Source organism: Podarcis liolepis (genome assembly GCF_965112155.1).
Source record: "Podarcis liolepis genome assembly, chromosome: 3".
Taxonomy (NCBI): domain Eukaryota; kingdom Metazoa; phylum Chordata; class Lepidosauria; order Squamata; family Lacertidae; genus Podarcis; species Podarcis liolepis.
In genome coordinates this window covers 82,092,375-82,113,508 of record NC_139557.1, presented here as the reverse complement: position 1 = coordinate 82,113,508, position 21,134 = coordinate 82,092,375, and the positions used below count along the sequence as shown (strand labels likewise).

General features: G+C 41.4%; 1 protein-coding gene across 5 annotated transcripts in view; it reads right to left on the bottom strand.

The window, feature by feature from the left end:
* The window catches only part of SPAST (spastin), a 33,816-nt gene extending 13,717 nt beyond the window's left edge, over positions 1 to 20,099 (bottom strand). For 2 of the 5 annotated variants that reach the window (XR_014524491.1, XM_083496878.1), the window contains exons 1-6: positions 18,946 to 20,097; positions 14,970 to 15,056; positions 12,431 to 12,514; positions 7,207 to 7,302; positions 2,005 to 2,192; positions 289 to 422 (exon numbers count right to left, since the gene is read on the bottom strand). Coding sequence is in view for 4 of the 5 variants with exons in the window: in XM_083496878.1 (XP_083353004.1) it covers positions 289 to 422; positions 2,005 to 2,192; positions 7,207 to 7,302; positions 12,431 to 12,514; positions 14,970 to 15,056; positions 18,946 to 19,363 (1,007 nt within the window). In the remaining variant the exon portion in view is untranslated. Of the gene's footprint in view, positions 1 to 288; positions 423 to 2,004; positions 2,193 to 7,206; positions 7,303 to 12,430; positions 12,515 to 14,969; positions 15,057 to 18,945 lie in introns of all 5 variants that reach the window. The other 3 variants (XM_083496879.1, XM_083496881.1, XM_083496880.1) reach the window with 3 other exon arrangements.
* Between the last annotated feature and the right edge of the window lie 1,035 nt (positions 20,100 to 21,134).

The following is a 21,134-nucleotide window of genomic DNA, read 5'->3' as shown; positions in this document are numbered from 1 at the left end:
TTTCATTGCTCTGGAGTACAGCTGGCTAGTTTTACACCATTACTGCCATTTAAGAAATCCATTAAAATTATGAAATTACCCACATTTATATTCAATGTTTCATTTCCTATAACCACACCTGCATGTTTTATTTAGACCCCCAAAACTAAATTCTGCTATCAACTCATACAGAAAAATTAATATGTTTAATCTTAATTGCCCTATTAGGGGGGAAACCCCACTTTTCTTACATAGCAATCTAAAAAAATAACCCTGTCTTTATTAAAGACAACCACTGATGTTGCTTACCTGTCTGCTATTTCATTGAGAATAAGATTAGCAAGATTACTATCCACGTTTCTAAAAACCTTCATGTCTTTCTTTTTTCGCACAGCAGTTGTAGGAGTAGAGGGCTTGTTGGCTCTATTATTTTTTGGAGTAGCCTGATGAAGCAATTTTAAAAAAATATTTCAATATTGTTTGGGAAAAAACCACAAGGACAGCCCCCAGTTCCTTGGAATATTGACTTTGAATCTGGAGGTTCCACTGCTATTATGGCTGACAGAGCTACACATCATGAATTTGTTTAATCCCCTTTTAGAGCCATCTCAAGTCAGTGGCAATCACCATATATTTTAATAGTGATTTCCATAAATAAAGGAATCTATTTCCTTTACTCCATGCAAAAAATGTAGAAACCTCCATCAGGTTCCTTCCTCCTGTTAGTTCTTTAAAAAAACAAACTGAAGAGCTTCACACACTTTAGCATCCCTTTGTAGATCAGGGGTAGGCAAGCTAAGGCCCGGGGGCCGGATGCGGCCCAATTGCCTTCTCAATCCGGCCCATGGACGGTCCGGGAATCAGCATGTTTTTACATGTGTAGAATGTGTCCTTTTATTTAAAATGCATCTCTGGGTGATTTGTGGGGCCTGCCTGGTGTTTTTACATGAGTAGAATATGTGCTTATATTTAAAATGCATCTCTGGGTTATTTGTGGGGCATAGAAATTCGTTCATCACCACCCCACCCCCCCAAAAATAGTCCGGCCCACCACATGGTCTGAGGGACAGTGGACCGGCCCACGGCTGAAAAAGGTTGCTGACCCCTGGTAGAGATGCTCCAATCCCTTGATCATTCAGGTGGCTTTTTCATTCTGAAATCCTTTGAGATGGAGTAATCAGGACTGTACACATATTCCAAATGCACCAGAGATTTGTATGAAAGCAGAATGATACCGGCTGAGTTGGTTTCAGTCCCTTTCCTAATCAACCCTTGTAAGAAATTTGCATTTATCATCACTGCCACACATTCTGTTGATTTTTGCATAATTATCCACCACATTCTCAAGCTCTGTTACCTGGTTATTCACCACCAGTTCAGACCAATCAACATGTTAGGATTTTTAGCTCATGCAACATTATTTGGAGGTCTTGGACTCTTGAAAATTATTACTAGGATATTCTATTTTGACAGTTAATTTTAGCATTCTCCTTAAGTACATGGAGAAAAATGAACATAGACTACCAACAGGTGTAAGATTTTAAGAGTAATGGTGGAGAGGAAGTGGTTTGATAGTGACACAACATTTTACTATCCTGTAGCATCCTCTGATGAAACAAATTGTGCAGGTTTCTGACACACTTTAAACTGAGGAAAACCCAGCCATCATTTCAGAAAGATGATCAAGGACAGTCAATTGTATGGACACCTGTTCTAGTTTCCTATTAGCAAGCAGTTGAATCACAAATGAAGCCACTGCACACCTACATACCCTTGGAGCCATTTTGTTAACTGATTTCAAGCATAGCACTACTGGTTGAGAAGTTCTAACAAATGGTCTCAATAAAAAAAAGAGCTAGGACAATAAAAGTAGCACTTTTCTTTAGAAACTCTTTTTGCAATTAAAGACTCTAAGCTTTGAAATAAAGCTCTCTGTTGCCATGTATTTCCTCAATTTTGAATGGTAATGTTTCTGTTATGAATACAAACTGGCAAGCAAGCAGCACATGGAGCCTACTGCCTTACCTTCTGAGTTGAAGCTGCGGGAACAGTTCCTTGTCTAGGTACAGAAAAATTGGATATTCCACTATAACTAGGTGTCCTTTGGTGCCCTGAAAGCCCCACAGATCCAGTTTTGGCCACTGATTTTGAACGAGGGAGTGAGTTACTCGTTTGAGTCAATGGGTCCTTCTTTTTTGGAACAGCTCCACTTTCTACAAAAAGGAAGACACAGATATGTCAATATAGGGTATACTCAAAACAACTAGTTGCACACCATCCTTTAAAAATAATGAGTGACATCTTGATCAAATGTACTGCTTTATAGCATTTTCTAAAGTGGAGGAGTCATATTCATATTTGTTTTACTTGCTTGGTAGAAAATTCTAGTAAGTCTACATTAATACCACTCCTGGACCACCATAAACTCAGATTAGTCAATCAAATTCTATTTAACTATTAGTTGTTTAAACACTACTGGACATGCAGCTGTCAACCATCACATTTAATACTACAGCAAATAAGTTTTAGAATCCTACAAATACATTCATTCACTTGATACAGATGAACTGCAATTACCACTAGAATAATCATAATTGCTAGGCATCTACGTAGCACCTAGAATATTCAAAACTCTAAACCAATGTTACAATCCTTAATAAGAAATACAAAAGTGTAAGGTAGGTTAGTATTATTATCCACATATTGTCAACGGAGGATGGCAAGACTGACCCACCTCATGAATTCATAGCAGAGACAACATCTGAACTGGGGACAGAGTCTCTTAATCACTACATTATACCTGTATGAAGCAAATTATCAACTCTGCAGCATCTGAATGGTGTTAAGTTTTTAGAATAGGAAGAGGCAGCCAAAATTCTAGCTGGATATGGCTTATGTCAGCCAAGTCCAATATACATCCTGTGATTCATTTCTGGGAAACACAATGCCAACAATATCACAAGTAACCGACCCAACAGGGAAATTCTGAATGAAGATTATAGTTCATCTCTTACACTGATATTATTTGAATTGTGTTACACTACTGCATAACTGAAAATAATCCTGAAATTCAGTTGAAAAATAATTCCGCCTATGCCACTACACTTTAGCTAACATAATTATTTTACGTGGCCTGACCAACATGATCCAGCATGCTTTATCTTTACCAAATCACATTTTTGTCACTTCAGTGTACAGTGTAAAAGTTGAAAGCGCAAAGAAGTAAAAACATATTGTAAATCTTAGAATGTCAGACTCACTCTCCACTTATTTTAAAACTTTGTACCATACTTCAGTTTGAAATTTCTAGGGCACTTCACAAAACATTAAGGACAACAAATAAAACAATGAACAATGAAGTAGTAACAGCAGCAAACATTAAGAAGTCAAAAGATAAAAAGAATTTTAAAAGTCTGGAAAACCAATAAATCTTTGTCTTGTGCATTATAGTCCTAGCAAAATAGGCACCAAGTAAGAATCTCTGAGGAGAGAATTTTACAAACTGGGCACCAAAATAAATAAAATTCTCCCCTGTCACCAGCATCTTCAACTTATCTGGCAAGGGTATCCAGGTAGATTGATAAGGAAAGGAGACAATCCCTATGGTAGCCAGGTCACAAGCTATGCAGGGCTTTGTACCGTGCTTGGAAATAGATCAGACGCCAATGAAGTTCTTTTTAGGTATTAGCATTATATTCCTGATCCCAGCTAGTAACCTAACTGAACTTCAGAAGGCAGTCCCAAATACAAAGCATTGCAGTTGTCTATTCTGGAAGTCGCCAGAGCACTGATAACTGTGGACAGGCTATTGTATCTTTTGTTAAATGAAAATATATCCTGGCCTACCTACTGCAGGAGCCCAAGGCTGCAAACACACCCACAATTCAAAAACATTCTAAAACGGTTATAATAGTCTAAAACCAGTTATAATTAAAAATATTGTTACGTCCACTGATTTCAGGGTTGCTAAGAACAGTATTAAAGCTAGAACCATGAGTATTTCCCACCCAAATAAATAAATCTGCAGAGTGGAGTGCACTCCCATTCAGAACTGGTTGACTACTGGTTCCCTAGACAAAACACCTTTTAACAGCAGATAAATCCTGACAAGACTGAGCTTCAGTTTGTTGGCAATCATTTGGTCCATTCATGATTCCAATGGACAACTTAGCACTTCCACTACCTTGACTAAATCCATTGTCAAGGAGAGACAAGAGTGTATACACTGGGAACACCACACTACAAAACCTTGGATGACCTCACCCAGCAGCTTCAAGTAAATGTGAAACAGAAGAGGGGAGAAAAAAGAACCCTGTAGGACCACATAACGAACATATATCCTATGGGATCCAACAGTAGTACCTGGAAGTGGCCCTTCAGCTAGAATGCCCTCCCACTGGATGTCAAAGAGAACAACTACCAGACTTTTAGAAGACACCTGAAGGCAGCCCTGTTTAGGGAAGCTTTTAATGTTTGGTGCATTACTGTATTTTAATAATTTGTTGGAAGCCGCCCAGAGTGGCTGGGGAAGGCCAGCCAGATGGGCGGGATATAAATAAATTACTACTACTACTACTACTACTACTACTACTACTATACTACTGTGATTTCAACTCTGAAATCAGGGAGTCTTTCCAAAAGGAGGCTGATTGTACCAATACTGCTGAAAGTTTGATTCAAGAGTAACTGGAATTTCTTGGCAACCAACCATCAAGCATTCTGCCCAAGGAGGAGAGTTGGGATTAACCAACAATTTTTATGGCTCTTGGGGTGCAGGGAGAGTTTCTTCAGAAGCAACCTCATAACTGTTAATTTCAAAGCAGCTGGAATCACTCCTTCTAGTAAATAGGTATATAGGCTAGATGCAATAAGCCAAGAAGGGAACCAGTTAAGCAGGCTTGCAGTAGGCAGCACCTCTCCAACCCCCTTATCTACATCCTCATACCACAAAACTAGACTAGAAGGTACTCTAAGCATAAGAAGACTGAACTGCAAAATTAGTGGGATACCAACTCAGGACAGAACTTTGTCCTGGAAGCACACAGCAATATCACAGCATGTTTCCAAGGATCTAGGATGTAAAAATGGCAGAGAACTCTTCATCACCATCACCGCCACAAAGACAACTTGATAAGTCACTACCTGTGTTTGACTGGATTCACACTTGAGATTAACACGTGTTCTATATTTTTCCTGCTCCACCTCATTGCCTGTAACTCACTGGTAAACCAGAGACCAGATTGGGTTACGTGAAGTGAGCAAAACTTCTTAGGAGTAATCCTTACTTGAGAGTACCCCCCAAATATGGTTAGGAAAGAGCAATTTTATTCTAAGCTTTAACAGCTTTATGATGCAATTAAGACAACATTACTGATTCTCAATCATCAGCACAGATTCAAATTATTTAGCAAAACAACTTGCATTAAACGGAACCAAACTATACTATTCCTTCAAAAACTAATTAAAATTCATCTGATATCTGGCAATGCCTTAGTCAGACCACACTTGGAATACTGTGTCCAATTCTGGGCACCACAACTTAAGAAGGATGTTGACAAGCTGGAACGTGTCCAGAGGAGGACAACCAAGATGATCAAGAGTCTGGAAACTAAGCCTTATGAGGAGCACTTGAGGGAGCTGGCTAAATTTAGCCTGTAAAAGAGGAGACTGAAAGGAGATATGATAGCCATCTTCAAATATCTTAAGGGCTGTCACATGGAGGAGGGAGCATGCTTGTTTTCTCATGCTCTGGAGCAGGCATCCCCAAACTTTGCCCTCCAGCTGTTTTAGGACTACAACTCCCATCATCCCTAGCTAACAGGACCAGTGGTCATGGATGATGGGAATTGTAGTCCCAAAACAGCTGGAGGGCCGAGTTTGGGGATGCCTGCTCTGGAGGGTAGAACTCGAACCAATGGCTTCAAGTTGCAAGAAAGGAGGTTCTAACTAAACAGTCGGAAAAACTTTCTGACAGTAAGAGCTGTTCAGCAGTGAAACAGACTCCCATGAGAGATGGTGGACTCCCCTTCCTTGGAGGTTTTTAAGCAGAGGTTGGATGGCCATCTGTCATGGATGCTTTAGCTGAGATTCCTGCAATGCAGGGGATTGGCCTGGATGACCCTTGGGATGCCTTCCAACTCTAAGATTCTATGATTCCATGGAAGCTCCAGCCGTGTACATGAGCTAAGCAAAAGTATATGAAAGGCTGGTAGTATTTCAATGCCTCATTTAAGAATGGTTAAAAAGAATGAAGAGAGTATTTATGGCCTAAAAGTAACAGGCAGATTTTAAAAAACCAACTGAGGAAACCCCTTCCACCTCAAATCTCTGGGGATTCTCATCTAAAATACCAAATTTCTAAAGCAAAAATATTAAGTCACCATGCTTATGTTTTAGCTTAGTTGTGCTTTCAACAATATTTGCATCTGTTCATTTGAAAGCATTTGTCTTACAAACAGTGAAAATAACTGAGATGACCGATTAGCTAGTATGCAGAGAAGCTACCTTACTAACAAAATTACAAAACTAACAATGAACATTTCACAATCTGCTGTTTTAAGTTCACTTTTCCTTTTTAGTGCATACTTTCAGAATGTCAGGTTACAATCCTTCCCCCAAAATATGACTTCAACCAACTCTCACATATAGTTCTCCTAGTTAACAACACAATTAACATTCACATATGTGCAGCCTTTTACAGTAATTCTAGGCATACTTTCTAACATCAAGCAGCAAAAGAGCAATGACCAATAATAAAAAGTAGGATATAACTAATGGGAAGTGTATTCAAATATTGTTTTGGTTGATGTTAATATAAAATAGAATTCAAAACAATCCAGTTATATAGTTTTGCCTTATATCACTTTGTAGCAGCCTCTAAAATCTCCCAGCTTTTTTCCCCTGATACGGTATTTCACAAAATGCAGGGGTTTTTTTCAAACTGTTAAAACTGCATTTTAAAAGCATGTTATTTTTAAAAATTAAGGATTTGCCTTAGGAACCATTTCATTTAAAATTTGGTTAACTTTAAAGTACAAGGAAAGGAGTTCAACAAGAGCAATGTTAACACAATTTTGAGGACAGACCGCACTACAGAAACCTTTCAGTAGAAAAGCATTTTAAATATTGTTTAGGAGCAGGCAATTTAGCACTGCATATTTTCTTTGTTACATAATATATACTGAGACATCCCCCTAATTATTTAGGTGCTGGTAAAACCAAACCCACCTGACTGGAGATGTCCATTGCGGCATACCAGGTTAGTACTGTCACTACAGATTTCCATTTGCAGCTTGGGAATTTGCTTAACTGCCTGCATCTTCTCTATGCAACAAAACAGAAGGGTGGGGAAGGACAAATAAAAAACAAAAAATGAACCCATGGAAGTTACGTACACTAAATCACACAAAAAATGACTTTGCCTTTGATTGACTTGAAATGGATTAAAGTTAGAAAGCATGTGTCTTATGTTTGCTATATTATGAAGCTACAAGAACATCTAAAAGATGATATACTATTATGAAAAGGTTGTGAATTACGGTCAATAACCAAGTTAGTCAGAAATCACAATGTAAAAGATTGATGGGAAACTTTTCAATGCTGTATGCATAGGTATCTCTATCCATGGGAAAAAGAAGGTTTTAGGTGAGAGAGCTTGTAACCAGTTGGTACATGTTGCAGCCAGATCTTATCTTTATAGTACGCTTTATTGGCAAATGTTTGTGTATAATTACCATTCCATAGTTAACAGCTAATGCTTGCTTCAGCAGATTACATCACGTCAGACAATTCTTCAATTAATAAGGCTGCGCAAGAATCATCTTTTCTGATCAAATTAGCATCTTCAAACTTCAAACATTACTAAATATCAAATATCCTAAAGGGAAAATGGATTCTTAAAGGGGTGTAGCATTATTGTACAATTAGCAGATTTGGGGTAAACTGATGAAGTCTTTCTGCCACTTATAAAGTATGATGTGTACTTGAGAAATATTCCAAGAAATTATACTGCTTCAATTCCAACGCTCCCTTATGACAATCATTATTTGTTATCTTTCTGAAGTAACATAGTTTCTCTTGTATTAAACAGCCTCTTGAACTTGACTCATCATAACACCCTGCAGCTTCACACACTTAACTTATTTGGAGTTCTTCACACTAATTGGTTTTAGAAAGAGGGATCAACACCCATTTTATTTAGCAAAAGAAAGGTTGGGTGCAGCGTCGCCATTCTGCAGATGGAAGTGATTCTGATCTAGCAGAAGCTTATCCTGGAATAAGGATGACTATTTTCTACTATCCCCCTTTCCCCCTGCAGCCCTCGGTGCCACTGTCCATTGTTGCAGAGGGGCCTGCAGCCACTGATATCAGCTTTTCAGAGGGCAACACAAGAAAGGAGAAACTGACAAAAATAATCTTCCCCTTCTCTGTTCCTCTAGCCGAGTTTCACATGATCAAAACTCCATTGCATGCAAGTTTGAATCCAATCCACACAGAAAAGAAAAACAGCCACTGTCAAAAAGCAACCATTTTCAATGCAGTTTTGCCTCACAAAATGCATTCTTCAATTACATATGAAGAGCCTGCTGGATCAGGCCAAGTACACTGTACTGTATTTGTGTTGTTATCCAGTTGTCTTTAGATCAAAAGGTGAACCCAGTTGATGATTTCATCATACGTCAAGAGACAAAGTGGCACGATAAGAGGCCTAGAGCCAAACATAAGGTCAGTTATTTCTAACACTTGTCAAATTTAGTTACATGCCTCCTTGAGTTTTTGTTCCAACATAGGGACACGGGTGGTGCTGTGGTCTAAACCACTGAGCCTTGGGCTTGCCGTTCAAAAGGTCACTGGTTTGAATCCCCTCGACGGGGTGAGCTCCCGTTATTCAGTCCCAGCTCCTGCCAACCTAGCAGTTCGAAAGCACGCCAAAAGTGCAAGTAGATTAATAGGTACCACTTCAGCGGGAAGGTAAATGGCGTTTCTGTGCACTGCTCTAGTGTCAGTGTTCCATTGCACCAGGAGCGGCTTAGTCATGCTGGCCACATGACCCGGAAAAACTGTCTGCGGAGCGGACAAACACTGGCTCCCTTGGCTTATAAAGCAAGATGAGCGCCGCAAGCCCAGAGTCGTTCGCGACTGGACTTAACAGTCAGGGGTCCCTTTACCCTTTACCTAGGGCTTATGGAAACGGCTATGTCTTGTTGATGGAGGGTGAAGATGTTGAGAGATTTCACTTGCATGCTCTAAACTATTTTTATTTTAAAATGCTTGTGTGATGCTTTTCCAGGCAAAGACTATCAAAAGAGATTTACAACCAATAAAAACTACAAGCATTAAAATCTAGAATAAAGATCACAGATAAATACAAACTCAGAATTTTAGTAACACAAAAACATTCCAGCTTCCTTAAGTGAGTGGAACAAAAAATTATCCAGGGAAGGCAATTTGAAACAAATGAATATTTTGAAACATTCTGAAAAGCTGACCACCACAGCTCTACTTGGACAGAGGTCCAAACTGTGGAGCCACAAAAGACTCCCTCTCTGTCTCCTAGTCATTCACATAATAGATCTAGGAGGTGAATACATCAAGAGGTCCTCTAACTGAGATATCTGTGCATGGGCAGGATGGTATGGTGCATGTAGCCTTTTAAGTAACTTGGGCCCAAATCATTTGGAACTTTCAAGGCTAAAACCAGCACTTCGAATTGTGCCTGGAGACATATTAGGAGCCAGTATCATTAATGAATACAAGTGTAATTGAAGCTGACTGCCATACATCCATCAGAACTCTGGTGGTTATGTTTTGAAGCAGCTGAAGTTTCTGGACTATATTTAAAGATAGCCCCACATACAGTGCATTACAATATTAATCTAGTCTAGATGTGGCCACAGCATGGATCAGATCTGTGGCTAGGTCTGTCAGCTGCAGAAAGGGCTCTACTTAGTGTACCAGCCAAAGTCGATAAAATACACTCCTGGATACAAATGCTACCTGGGCTCACCCAGTCAGTACTGAAGCCAGGAGAACTTGGGTCTTTTAACAGCAACAGTGTGGAGACTTTGTTGCATGGGCTTTATTTGGCCCACAAGGCCTTTTCTGCCAAACCATGCCCACCTGTCCCACACTTGATACCATATGCAATGCCAGGCAACTAAAGACGCAGCTGCAAAGGAACAAGGGGGAGCTTAAAATGCACTCCTGAGTGTTCCTTGGCAAGCAGCACCCATTCTCAGCACCAACTGACACTTTCAGTGAGCCCCTTTGAACTTGTCCTTTCACATGTGTGGTTTGGATTCAAATCACATCTGCAAACTGACAGCTTCAAAAGGGCTTGTTATCAGTGCCAATCAGATGATTAATGCTGAAAGTGAGTTCCTCTGTTGTCACCTGAATTGATAATGACATCAGGTGACTTTAAAAGTAGGTGGTCCCTCCCAGCCCCCCAAAAATAACTTGAAGTGAGTTAGTTCTTGATCTTTGGGATGGGGGTGGGGGTGGGGGGGAATTCATTCTATTCCAGGGAACAATGTTACCCTGTCCAGTGCTAGCTGTAATCCTCCTTCTGAAGCCAGGAATCTCCAACCAACAGCACCTCTGTCTTGCCTGGATTTAACCTCAGTTCATCAGTCCCACCAATGCCTTCAAGCACTGGTTTAGGGTTTCAACAGCCTCAATTACATCAAAAGATGGCAACAAAACACACAGCTGCATGCTGTCAGCATACTGATGACGCTGCAACCACACCTTTGGATACCTTCCTCCAGAAGTTTCATGTAGATATTAAAAAACATGGAACAACAATACAGAGCCCTATGCTACCCCACAAATGAAAAAAACACTATGAAGCCATTATCAGCCCCCCAAACTAAATGTGGTTTCTTTCCATAATTGCACCAAGTTTCAAACAGATTTCTGCTGCTTATAAACAATACATGTTAAGTATTACACTCTATGTCAAAATTATCTATGCAATGGCAATAACTCACCTAAAGCCTTATTAACAATAAATGCTACAATAAAAATTATTTTAGAATTATAGTTTTTCCATAAAACAACACATAAATAAACAAATAATTATCAGATTTACTTTTAAGCTACAGGCATATGCATGCTAACATGTGATCTAAATCATATCCATTAAATGTAGGGAGACTACTGAATATACAGCATATGCATAAGATTGGGCTACTATCTGGCCTAAGACGTACTGCAAGGGATGACCATGTTAAGCCTGCTGCAGCAAAACAAAGCAGTGTCCTATGGCACCTTAAGGACTCAGTTCCTTCTGTACTTTTGCCAAGTACCAGCAGGACCAATAAATTACTTGAAGCCCTCATCTCAAGAAGAAAGAAGCAAGATTAATTTGGAGCGTTCCAGAAAAAAACAGTGTTACATTTAAACTATGTTGTGGGGAAGAAAGATCTCCTTCCTCCTGTGACTGAAACTGAGTAGGACTGGAAACCCACTGGTGAGGGGGAGAGAATGGAAGGGCAGGGTGGGAGGGGCAAGAGGTACAGTTATAGCTCAGGAAGACTGATACTTAAGCCAGACTTCTCATACCTAAAAAGCTTGTGTTAACAGAGTACATACTATAGCTATATGATGTTAATTTTAAGTTTTTACTATGCTCTATTGAAAACAAGTTGTATGTCATGGCCATGGAATATGATTAGATTTTTTTTTAGTGTGACTCAGTCATCAGCTCTAAAGCTGTACTTAAGTTCTTACATCCAACACTCATTACTGCAATATAGGAATGCGACATGCAGCAAGTTGCATGCATCTCTTACACCAAGAGCAGTCTCAGGAGGCTGCTGGTTTGAGTGGAGGTATGCCAGGAAGTGAGTAGGCTGCTTAACATATGGCATGTATCCATTTTTCTGCCCAAATTTAGTTGCAGCAGGAGTGGTTGGGTTTTAAGTAGAAAAACAGTCTGAAGGGGAAAGGTTAAGCAGCCTCTTTCAATGCCATGGTTCCACACAAACTTGCATCCTCCTAAGGCTGGTTTCTTACACAGTCTAGTTTGGTCCTTTATTCTTTTTCCTTGATATAAGAATGACAAACTGTGAATTCACTCAGATTTACTAAAAGAGACTATTTAAAATGTTTATTTTAGGTGTAACATGGATTTACTTCCACTGGGTGTACCAAATAAATCATCTTTTCAGAGAGCCAGCTGAACTCCAGAACTCTAGTTCTTCATCTTTGTAGTGCCTTGAGTCTGTTTTTCTCACAGCCCCTTTAAATCCCTCCCCCTAAAAGACCCAGACTCTGCCAATATTCCTGTATCTGTGTCACAGTGGGTATATAGGTCCTATGCAGTTAAAATCCAATACTGAGATATCCCTTTCAAAAATTAAAAAGCCAGATTAATAAATGTTTCTTAAATATATGCATTGTGTAACTATCATTTCCCGTTTTCCAAAATAAAAATATTAAGTAATACCTAACAGCTGCAAACGGTCCTTGGCCATTGCCAAATTTGTCATCATTTTAGACTGGAGACGGCGAGCTCGATCACAATGATCTCCTTAAAAAGAAAGTTAAATATTCAGATTCAAGCATAAGTACAGCAGTAATGTTTGTCCCACACTATAGCAAAAAAAGAGAAGTAAATATTAAAATTACAACTTACTTAAATTATCCATGCATCTAGAAGTAACTGACATAGCAAAAAAATCCTAACGATGCTCTGCATAGATATCTAACATTAGAACAAGTCTGTGCATGCTTTTCTCTCTTCAGGGACATTTGCACAAATGAGGAAAATATGCAAATGAACACAGTAGTAAGAACGTGTTCCGACTAGCTGTATTTTCCCATTACGTGTGCAATTAGCCTGCTCCCTGTTAATATTTTTTATTCTCTGCCATTATTTCAAAATGCTGATATGGAACTAGCATTAGTATTAGGTCTCTTTCTGACAAGTAATATGTCAGATTTCTAAACTGATGAAAAAACCATTCTAAAGGAACATGAACTTTGGATTGATTTTAGCCCCAAGAATCTCTAAACGACAAAAACTTCTAAGATATTAATAAATGCTAACTATTTGCCATGCCACATTTACATTACAATTTTAGTATACTTGTTTTGCCAATTTACAGATAGGATGCCTTCTTACATCAAAATTAAATAGGTATTTAAAGCTTTCAACTTGCTTAAAAGCAACACCAAAAATGTTAGTGCCAAGGTAGCAAAACTGACTTGAGGCAAAAAATCTGACTGAATTTTATCCCCATCCCCTCTGAAAAGAGAACATGAACCATCAACAGAGATACTTTGTTGAACCACAACTGTGACAAACAAAAACGAAATCCAGGTTATCTGTTCAAAAGAAAAGTTGAACTAAGAAACAAGTGGTAGATAATGTAAACTATCCAAAAAAAGAGTAAACCATTAGCACATGAACCCATTATTATTATTATTATTATTATTATTATTATTATTATTATTATTATTAGAATTTATATACCATCCTATACCCACATGTCTCAGAGTGGTTCAGAGTTATCTGGAAGGCTTAGGTGCCAACTTGCTGGGGCCCTGGCTAACCAAGCACCCACAAAATTCCCTATGAAGTGTCCGGACCCACAAATTTCGGTGCCAGGGCCATGCTCACTGCATGGCACCCATGGTCATGGAGCCAAGGTGGTACTCCTGCTGGAAGGATTTTTATTCTTGCATTATGTCAAATTTCTGTACGTACTCCATTCTTTTGAAGAAGTAACTGGCAACAGACAGGATGAAGGCATGGTGGGGAAAGGGGTTAAAAGCACCTGGGCACCACAGAGTGCCTTCATCAGACTTTAAGTCATGATAAAACTTATTTCTAAGTTCTGACATGAAAGACACAGTGTTTTGAGCATGTTTCCTTATAGGCAAGCTGCTATTTGTGTTGGTTAGGCCTGCAGTTTCTAAAGAAAAGGTTTGCAATTGTGCTGATCTAAATCACACATGTAGCCCTCCAGATGTTGTTGGACTCCAACTCCCATAGGCCTCACAGCTATGAACAATGGCCAAGGATGCTGGAAACTTCAGTCCAGCAACCTCTGATTAATTCCATTTAAAAGTATGGTTCTGATTGTCTACGATCAATCCTAAATATTCGTTGTATCCCATTATGAATTCAGTATTATTCAACATGAACTGGAACAGAATCAGTTTAGGATCTAACTTTATTGGCCTGAACCAGAATTAATTCAGTACAATTTTAATGCCAGATGGTTTTTTTGGTTATTATTTAGAAAATTTAATGAGTATCGGTTTGAGTAATTCCAAAACAGAGATTTTATTTCAAGTACAATTAGCTGTCAGCAATTAAGGAAGTGTATTGCATTCAACAACTCTGGCCTTGTTCACACATCACATTCAAACATAAACTAAGGTTTAGTTGTTTTTTTATAAACGTATTTGTCTACCTCAATTTTGTGAAAAATACCAAAGCCATCTGCAACAATTATAATACAATAAAAACCACATAAACAATTAAAACAGCTCACCAGCTGACTACTATGGGAAATGTTTCTTAATTGTCTGCATAAGCCTTACGGCAAAGAAAATTTTTCTGCAAACATTTGAAAGTTAACATGAATGCTACTCCTCTGCCACTCCTGCTGCATTGCAAGGAAACAAGCTGTGGTCTGGTGGCTAACATATTTTAAACAAAGTCTGTAGTTTTTGCTCCAAATAAGCCCCAACCATAATGCTAAACTAGACCATGGCTTGTTTCCTGGCAGTGTAGCAGCAGCAGGAGCAAACAACCAGTGATTAACCTCAAGGAAACCAAAAATCCATGGTAATATGGCTCGAGGTCAGAGGGGGGAAAATTAACCATAAAAAACTTTTTTTTTAATTCTGCAAAAAAAGAAGATGATAATGATTTACTAGGTTTTCTTTGCCAATTTCAATTGCTCCTTCTGTTTATTCATTTAAATTTAGGATCAAAATAAGCTCACAGTTTCAGAGACACAAGGTTGGCCTACCTTGACCAGTAACTAGCACAGCTATTCCTTTTTCCAGTTCTTCAATCCCCTTTCTGTACCATTCAACAGCTTGTTCCTTTTGTCCTGCTGAGAAAAAGTTGGTTGCATACTTTCCGTTATGAAGAATGGTCAGAACTACAGACACTGTATAGAGCCTATGGAAGTTATTTGAAGATGGCTACCAGTATGCACATTCAGACTTCTGTTTTCTCTTCTCCATACTCCAGCTCCCAACAACCCAAATCTGCTCAACCCTCTGGAACAGATTTTGAGTCTTGTGGGGGCCCGCAGGGGGTAACTGCTCCACACTACACTGGATCTCAACCCAGTATTAAAGCTTGTTCAGAAAGCAACCCAATAACAATATGTGCAGAAAGGTAATTACACATCAAGAGTTGTTATGGGATTGATGAAATACAGAACGTTCATATTGTGCTTTTGATTGCTTGCAGCCTGACAAGTAAATCAAAAGTATCCCCATATGCAGATGGAAAGCTAAGGTATACAGATAGTAGTCTGGCTAACGCTATCTAGGAAGTTCATGACTGAAGTGACAGGTGACCTCAGACTTTCAGGTTCAGAACTCACCTTGACATTATGCTACTCTGACTGCCTTCACATTCCTTTTGTTTTGTTTTGTTTTGTTTTAAAGAAACAAAGTGTCAATAAAGTATTTAGATAGAAAAATGAGAATCTGGATCACAAGAGAATGTGAGAAGTCAATGAATTCACAGTGCCTTGCTTTTAATGTCAGATTACTCAAGAGAGCACACAATCAAAGTCTGAAAGTTACCCAATTCAATCCCACACAGGAATGCTGGATCATCCACACAACAGCTGCTACAAGTAAATCCATATACTCCAGACCTCAACAGGCTATGGTTATATCAGGTGAACTATAAAAAGCATCTTAAAAGTAAGGAGCTCCAGACAGCTCACATTAGCAAGCAAATCCACATGCCTAGAAGGAGAAAAGCACAGCCAAGCAGGGCAATTACCCATTCAATATGTGAGAATTTCTTTCAGTTCAGATCCTGAACTGAGCAAACCACATTAATATGTTGACACAGTTTGCAATACAGTCCATGAAGTTTTGCCATAATTTTTTTGCATGTGAAGAATCAGTGTGTTATACTATGAGTCAGTCATGAAGCTTACTATGTGACCCCGGCTCCTCCACTCTCTTAGCCTAACCTATCCTAAACCTACCACAAATTATGCAGTCGAGCTTCCCACATTTGGGGAAATCGCAGGGGTCAGCACACCCAGAGAGCAATGGAAAGTTATTTTCATAGGCTTGTCAAACTGTCTTGAACTCATTCACTTACTTCCTTATCTTGATTCTGCTGAACAAATGAGATAGAAAGGTTTAATCTTAATGTTTCAGATTTGTTTAATCTCTCATACAAAACAATGGGCAATCAGCTATATTACTCCCAGATATTGCTTATTTCTACACTTTCCAGGAAAGCCATATAGTGCCACAATCACTAAGTAGGGAAACTTAAAGGGCGGGCAACTTGAAAAAAATACCCAATTCAAGCTTATGTTTTGAAAGTGACTGGACACAGGGTTCGAATTCACAATCAATTCCTAAAAATAACAAAAGGCAAGAGGTGACATGATAGATGTTTATGAAATAATGCATGGCATGGAGACAGTGGTTAGAGAAAAGTTTTTCTCCCTCTCTCATAATGCTAGAATTCATGGACATCCTATGAAGCTGAATGTTGGAAGAATGAGGGCAGCTAAAAGAAAGTACTTTAGGCCAGTGTTTCCCAACCAGTGTTCCGCGGCACACTACTGTGCCGTGAGACATTGGCTGGTGTGCCGTGGGAGGGAGGCGGGCGAGGCGGGCGGTGAGAGGCGGCGGCGGCGAGGATCCGCGTCGAGCCGGGGGCGGCTCCGCGGTGGTGGTGCCGAGCGGCGGGGCAGCGCGTGCAAAAGGGAGGAGCGCGAGACAGCGGAGGAGGAGGAGGCCGGCATGTCCGGGCAGCAGCAGCAACAACAGCAGCAGCAACTCCCGGCGACGGCTCCTCAAGCCCCGCCGCCGCCCCCTCCTCCGCCCGCTATCGCCGCCACCACCACAACAGCCGCCGCCGCCTCAGTTGCCGCCGTCCCTCAGTCCCTCGCTCTGCTGCCTCCTCCCACCCCCAAAGCTTGGAGGTTCCCCGGCAAGGGGGAGGGAAAAAACTTTCACTTTCGTGCGTCCCTCCCGGCGTGACGCTGCGCGCTGACGTCACGGGGCGGGGCTTTAATGGTGGTGTGCCGCGAGATTTTTTTCAGTAAACAGGTGTGCCGTTGCCCAAAAAAGTTTGGGAAACACTGCTTTAGGCAACACATTATTAAACAATGGAACTCACTCTCACAGGAGGCATCAATGGCCACCAACTCAGGCAGCTTTAAAAGAGGATTTAAAAAATTCATGCAGGACAAGGTTATAAACAGCTACTAGCCATGCTGGCAATGGTCTATCTCAACTGTGAGAGGCATTATGCCTCTCAATACCAGTTGGGTAGAGTAATGTTGCACTCAGGTCTAGCTTGCGGTCTTCCCACAAGCATCTGGGTGGCCACTATGAAAACAGGATAGTGAATGAGCCACTGGCCTGATCCAGTAGGCTCTTACCATGTTCTTAATGTCAGTCTTAATTTTTGTTTTCGTTACACATGTTGGCAGTCCAATGCTGTTTGTTCAGAACCATAACTTGTGGTAAGGAACACATTTTGAATGTAAAAGGTTCAATCCCTGGCATCTCCAGCTAAAAGTATCTTAGGTAGCAGTGTTGGGAATAACCTATGCTTGAGACCCAGGGGTAGGTTAGAATCAACCAGTTGTCTAGGTCAGTGTAAGGTGCTTCAACATATCCATCTTATTGTATTTTAAAATATTTGTGACTGCTGCATTGGAAAGGTTATTTTTCCCTCTTATTCTAAATCACCACGAAATAAGTAAATGGAAAGAGTGGGTCTTAACCTATTACATTAAGTAAAACTTACAACAACAAACCTCACTTCAGTCCCTATTTATTTACAGCATGATTTTAAAAAGCTATCAATGGCTTATCTTTTACCAAGTGTCACACCAGGAAGCACTGAAGGTTACAAATGGCAAACGATTTAGCTTTAAAATATCTGAACTCTCATGTTCTCTCACAAGACTAACAGCTACTGATTAAGTTACAGTACAGTCAACCCTAACAAAAAAAGGCCTTTCTGAATAGTTTGCCTCCACAGAGCTCACCATTCTACACATCCCCCCCCCCCCTCTCAGCATTACCAGCTCAAGAATTTGTCTGAACCCCTTAGAAACTTGAATTTGATATGCAGCCCAAACAAGTTAACAGAAGCAGCGGCTGGTGATGGTGTATGATGAACCACAGTAGTACAAGCTGAACTCGGAGAACAAAGAGACTAAGCGGGTAACACAAAGTCTCTTTCACATTCACAGCAAAGCCTTCCTCTACATAGACTCCACCCACCAAGTCCTTCATGTCAGCACCCTCCATACATCCTAACATTCGCCGCCTCTTATGGGGTGAATATACCACCACAGGCTTTTCACTCTGGAGCAATTCTACTCTTCAAAGCCCCTCGCCTTTTAAACCCCTGCCTATCTAACTAATTGCGCGCGGACTGAACCATCGATGCCAACACTACAAGGAGGACCTAAAAAAACGCTCTTCAGTCCCCTCGACTGCGAGAGCAGATGGGCGACAAGAGCGAACTCGGAAGCAATTTATCAGCATAAGGAGACACAGCGCCGGGAAGGGGAGGTTGACGGAACTGGGGGGCACCAAAGATGGGGGGCGAAGCCATCCGACGGGTGTGAGGCGACGGCGAAAGGGGGCTTCTCCACGCCGCACGCCCGTCCCTGTCCTCCTTCCCTCCGCCGGCACCGTCCTCGCCGCGCAACACAGCCGCCCCCCCCCCCATCCTTTGCCGCAGCCATTTCGCCTCCCCGGGGCCTCCCTTACCGGCCTCGTCTTCGTCGATGCGCAGCGCCGTGGAGATGCACTCGAAGGCGCGCTTGTGGCAGGCTCGCACGGTCTCGGGAGCGTCGCCGGCGCCGGCCCTGGCGGTGCCTTTGGCGGCTGCCATGAGGATGCCGCCGCGGGAGAGGCGCTCGCAGAGCCAGGCGAACAGCAGCCCCAGCTGGAAGGCCAGGAAGCGGAGCAGGGCGAAGGCGGCGAACAGCGGGTACGAGAAATAGTAGAGGTTGCGCTTGTGAGGGGAAGCCGCCGCCGCCGTCGCCGCAGCAGCTGCCTGTTGCTGGTGGTGCTGGACGGAGGGAGCCGGCCCGGCCCCGGGCGGAGAGGAAGTCCCGGCGGCCCGAGTCGGGGAGCTGGAGGCGGCTAAGCCCTTCTTCTTCCCTCTCCCGCCCGGAGAATTCATTCACCACCGCCGTCGCCATAACCCGCTGCCAGCGACTGACAACAACCAGCCGCGCGGGCCTGCCATGGCACAGGCTACGCCCCTTTCCCTCAGCCCCGCTATCAGGAACAGGGGGGCACTCGCAGGCGCGCGCACGAGGCAATCTGCGCAGCGACGCTTCCTGAATAAGGAGCGCCGTAACAGCAGCCCTTCGCCGGCTGCCTGGACGCTCTCGTCAATTTGCGCCTGTGCGAACCGCAGAAGCGACAATAGGGGGCGTGGTCGGCACTACGGGCGGTAGGGAAAGGAGGCGGGTCAACCCGGAAGGCTACCATCACGCAATTCGTCTCACGTAATTAACGGAGATAGCGGGTTGGCTGGCTGGTGTGTCTCTTAGTGTCGGCGTAAAAGCCAATACAGTAATAGGTAGGGTTTATGCCCCTCTTCCTCCACTCTACATTGCACCCGCTTTGTGTGGAAGCGGTGCACTCTGGGCAATGTAGTCAGTAAGGGAATACAATGCGTAATGGGAGTTAGGATTTCTTTATTGTGTCCTCAGCCTGTTGACAGAATGTCAAGTCAAGAAGGGAGGGAGGCAGGGAAGTTTTCTACAGATCCCCGCAATTAAAAACTAAACTGGGGATGTTCGAAGTAATATAAAACACATAAAATTACAGAATGATGCAGCAAAGCTTTAAGAGACTTATGTGATGCTGGTTATGTTTTTGAATAAAGGACCTATTTAAAACAAGAATTGTCTAGAAGCCCTATTCACTATTCCAATACATTTTTTTTTACCATATGGATCATCTCTTCCTATATAATTTCCCATGTGCATGGGATAGGCCACTTGTCTGTTCTGGAGGAACAGGTATACAGTATGTATAGTCTGGGGGTGCGTCTCTGGACCCATATTTGTTTCTTGGTGTGCAAATTACCTTGGTAGCCAAGCATGCCTTTTACCAGCTTTGTTAGGGCAGCTCTGGCTGTTCCTATACAGAGATGCTTGGCCACTGTGGTCTTGATATTTGTAACCTCAAGGCTAGATTACTGTGATGTGCTCCATGTGGGATCTATGTACCCTTGAACTTAATTGCAGCAGCACAGAATGCAGCAGGTAGGTTGTTGGCTGGGATATTCTTTCACCATCACCATATAACACCTCTGCTGTGGGAGCGGAACTTGTTGCCAAAAAGCTATCACACACCATTAAAGGTTTTACTTTCAGTATTCCAAGCCCTTAAAAAGTTGGAATAGGTTTCCTAAGGGACCATCTTGCCTCATATAGCCCTGCCTGGCAACTGCACATCTCTAGAGGAGCACTGCTGAGACTACTGTATGCCTCAGATGTGTGCTTAGTTTGTACTGGAAACGAGGCTTTGAGTGTTGAAGCTCTAGCCCTCAGGAATTAATTACTGCTTGAGATTAGACAGGCGCTCGATGTCTTGATGTTTAGGTGGCTACTGAAGATGTTTTTGAAGACTTTCCCTGAAGTGTGACTCAGTCCTTTTATGGAATATTACTTATTCATATTTAGAAATGCTTTTATTGTTTTTGGAGTGTGTATTATTATTTATTTTTATCTCATTTTATCTTTTGTACTGCTTTGAGGGCATCAGGCTGTGATGAGGTTATTAATAATAAATTTTAAAAATCAAATAATTGGATGGCATATAAAATATAGACAACCTATCTAATTTCTAGTACACATAGAATGCAATCCTATGCAGAATTAATCACTTTTGAACCTATTGATTTCAATGTAATACCTAACTGTATAGGATCAGTAATG